Here is a 4,020-nt window from a genome sequence, read left to right as displayed (position 1 = left end):
GTCCCCCCTGGAATCAGCGACCCTCATTCCGAGCTGCTATTTCTGAACCTTGGCTTGGTTCTGCCTCCGAGAGGCTCCGATGCTCACACATGTGAAAACCAGAGCAGCCGGTTCACTCCCGGCGCGCCCACGCTCTCTGCGCGCGGCGTGGGCGCGCGTAATTTGCGCTCATTAGGCTTTTTACTTTTAAACTCTTCCCCCCAAAAAAGTTGTGTAAGACGTTTGTTTCTTCTTCTTCTTGAGGGTACAATTATCTGAAAACATGAAAAGACAACCTTGTTCCATAACACAGAGTCTTTGGAGTAGGAGGGGTTCACCTCCAACAACCCCGAACACTCCCCCCTCCCGCGTGACAACCTGTTCGTTCTAGCTCACTCCAACTTCTGAAAACAAACTGGAAGATCCAACTTTAATGCCTCGCTGTTGTTTCTGGGGTGACTGTAGCACCCGCGTGAGAACGGGGAGGGGTCGCGGGGGATGGGGTCCCTGATTGCAACATCAAACCGCGGTGTCGTCACCCGTACGTGCCAAGCACCGCCTGCTCCAACATAAATATTGACGTGATTGTTGTATTCAAATGAGCAGCATGACCGGACACGGATGGGCCAATCAGAGCGCACCTCCACATTACACCTTCTTTTCAGGAATCATTCATAACGCCGATGCGTCAAACACTCACAGAGCTATAAATACGGCTGCGCGCAGCGCACAGTTAGACATCTTCCCCCCAAATCAAACGACGGGCACAGCGGAGCAGCAACCGCGTGGAATCCGGCGTTTTCATCTGCACTTCCTCTGCGGCTCATTTCCCACGTTTGTATCCAGATCATGCCTTCAATGCGCGGACTGCCTGTGCAGCACGTCGTGGTGGCAGCTGTGTGCTCCGCGCTCCTTACTGTGACGCTGGGGTCCCCGGTGGTGGGGCCAGAACCGATCCGGTGCGCGCCGTGCTCTCCGGAGAGGCTGAGCCAGTGTCCTGCGGTGGCGCCCGGGTGCGCCGAGGTGCTGCGGGAGCCCGGCTGCGGATGCTGCCTCGCATGCGCCCTGAAGGCAGGCGAGCTGTGCGGGATCTACACGGCGCCGTGCGGCTCCGGGCTGCGGTGCGCCCCGAGACCCGACGACCCGCGGCCGCTGCACGCCCTCACCCGCGGACAGGCCGTGTGCACGGAGAGCTCCGCGCCGCAGCCCACCTCCGAGCCTGAGGCACAAGGTAGGCCTCCCGCACCTCCAGCTCCACATCTGTGCTGCACCGCTGGATTCAGAGCCTTTCATTCATTCATTTTTCCTTAAGCAGATCAGGAAGAGCCAGAGCCGGAGATGGACAACTCAGCCATCATCTCGGACCCCGGCTCCAGCCACTACCTCCCGGGTTTCAGCAAGCCCCACGACGCGCGGGTTCTGGCCGACGTTCAGGAGAGCATGAAAGCCAAACTCATTGCCATCCGCAGGAAGCTGGTGGAGCAGGTGAGGCTCGGAGGGGGGGGGGGGGGGGGGGGAGATTTTCTGTGATCCGCTGCGCCTTGTGCTGCTCAAAGTTTTGGGGAGGTTTTGAGAGGGAACAGTTGCGCCACCAGGGGGCGCTCCGGTGCCATCGGAAATGTCCGGGGACGCGCTTGTTCCTACAAGTTTTATTTGCACTGTAATGTCAGCACGTGCTTGCTTGCTGCTAATAAAACAGTTATTATTTTAACCCTTTGCTCTCCTGTCCACTCCGCAGGGTCCCTGCCACCTGGAGCTGCAGACAGCTTTAGACAGGATTGCCAAATCCCAGCAGAAATTAGGGGAGAAGTTAACCAGATTCTACCTCCCGAACTGCGACAAGCACGGCCTTTACAAACCCAAGCAGGTTGGTGTCTTCATCCATCCATCCATGCATCCATCCATGCATCCATCCATCCATCCATCCCTTATCTTTGCCCGCTTCTTCCTGGGTGTTAAATCGGCTACAGCTGGCAGCAGTGGCGGAGCTCGGGTTTTTATTGAGGCGGTAAAGGTGGAACATGAGGTTCCATCAGGCTGGGCAAGGTTTATTGTCATAAAAGTCTTTTTTTTTTTAATTAATTTCAATTTAATCAATTAATTTAATTTAACTTAATTTAATGCATTCAGCTTCTATACACAAAATACAGAAGACAAAACTTAATCAGGTGCAGCTCGTCAGCGATTTAATTTAATTAGATAAGATTCGATAAAGATTCACCGTGAAGTTTATTTTTCTTCACACATTTGTTTTGAAACAAACATGAATCTGGTTTCATTCATAACAAAACACTTTTTTCACAAAATATTTTATGCATTTGAGATTAAACAGCCTAAAAAAACAGGAACACGTTGTAAAAAGAGAGAAACTGCATTTTCTGTGCCAACGAGTTTTGAATGACTGGAATGTGCTGAAGCTGAAACTGAGCTGAATGCTGATTGTAGCAAAATGCTAGAGAACAAAAGTGATAAAACTAGCTAAAGGTAGCAAAATGCTAGCAACAAACAGAAGCAAAATACCAACTATATGAATAAAGAACCAAAACTCGAGCTAAAAGTAGTAAAATGCTAGCTGAAAGTAGCAAAACTTTAGCAGCAAAGCAAAATGCTAGCTAAAAATTAAAAGTAACAAAACTGTAAATCGCAAAACATTATTAAACCCTAAAAGTAGCAAAATTGTTAACTAAAAAAAGGCTAACTTAAACCTCAAATGAACAAAAAGCTAGCAAAATGCTAAAAATAGCAAATACTAGTTAAATGTAGCAAATTTAGCTTTTAGCTACAACTAGCACTGGTAAAGGGGGAAGTGAAAGTGCCGAGGTTGGAGAAATTAGACCTGTGATCTTAAGGTTGCTGGTTCAACACCCCGAACCAGCGACATTAAAATGTGGGTGGGATAGGTGAAGCACCCACACCTGCCTCCACCTTCATTTGCCACACGTTAGGCCCTTGAACAAGGCCTTTAACCCCCACCATCTGCTCCCCTTGGCGCTCTACGTGGCAGCTTCCTGCTCCACACAGAGGGCTGTGGTAGCTCACTGGTCTGTGGTTGCATCAGGAAGGACATCAGGCTAAAAACAATCGCCAAGTCTTCATGCGAGTTAGTTCACTGTTGAGACCCCTGAAGAAGGGAGCAGCCGAAAGAAGAAGAAAATAGGCATTAGCAGCATTAGCATTAGCATTAATAGAAGCATGAAACAGATTTGAAGGAAAACAATGTTTTGAATGATATGAAGAGATCTCATTGTGTTTTGAGGATTTTTGTAAATAAAGTAAAATACTATTTTTTTTATGTAAAAATAGTGATAATCTTCAATAAATGGTTAAAATAACACAGAGTCTGCAGAAGTAGTTCGATGCCATAAAGTGGACCCGGTTGGTCCTGCAGGATGGGACATGTGTGAGAAAATGAAAGCAGTGGAGTGAGTTTGTTTGCGTTTCTGTTTCCCTGCAGTGCGAGTCGTCTCTGGACGGACAGAGGGGTCGATGTTGGTGCGTGAACTCCTGGAACGGGAAGAAACTTTTAGGTTCCACCGACCTGCCTGCAGATGCCGAGTGCCCTTAAAGACCGACCTGAAGCAGATCTCAGAAGAAGAAACAAGCCACTGATTTTTCTTTTTCTTTTTGGTAGCTGTTTATTTATTGATCTCGTCCATGGTGGTGTTTAATTCAGGTACACTGTCATTGTGGGACAATGGGCCCCAACCACCCTGAACCCCCCCTCAGCCCCCCTTCAATCCCTGTCCCAAAGAGAAAACTATTTTTTATTTTGCTGGAAAGAAGATTTTAATATTGATGCATTTGCTTCCGCTCTTCAGCCATATTTATTTTTGATTTTGTTTAGGCATTCTTTTTGTCGTTAGGAATTTATTTGTATTTGTAATTATTCATGAGTATTTATATCTTTTTTTTTGCCTTATTGCTATTATTATTTGTATTTGTGTATAAAGTGTGTATATATGTACTTTGGTCCTGAGAAACTCCGCTGCTGAGTTGAGCTCGCTCTGCCCTAAAAGGAGTTGTCTGGAGGTTTTGGATTGT

General features: G+C 47.7%; 1 protein-coding gene across 1 annotated transcript; it reads left to right on the top strand.

The window, feature by feature from the left end:
- Positions 1-655: 655 nt before the first annotated feature.
- igfbp1a (insulin-like growth factor binding protein 1a) lies at positions 656-3,754 on the top strand. The gene is made up of 4 exons (XM_037674455.1): positions 656-1,210; positions 1,295-1,464; positions 1,718-1,846; positions 3,434-3,754. Exons 1-4 carry the CDS (start codon positions 829-831, stop codon positions 3,542-3,544), a joined length of 792 nt encoding a protein of 263 aa, XP_037530383.1. The 5' UTR covers positions 656-828; the 3' UTR covers positions 3,545-3,754.
- Positions 3,755-4,020: the final 266 nt, after the last annotated feature.

The sequence above is a fragment of the Nematolebias whitei genome, chromosome 3, assembly GCF_014905685.2.
Source record: "Nematolebias whitei isolate Nwh7 chromosome 3, NemWhi1, whole genome shotgun sequence".
NCBI lineage: Eukaryota > Metazoa > Chordata > Actinopteri > Cyprinodontiformes > Rivulidae > Nematolebias > Nematolebias whitei.
This window is presented reverse-complemented; position numbering and strand designations above follow the sequence as displayed.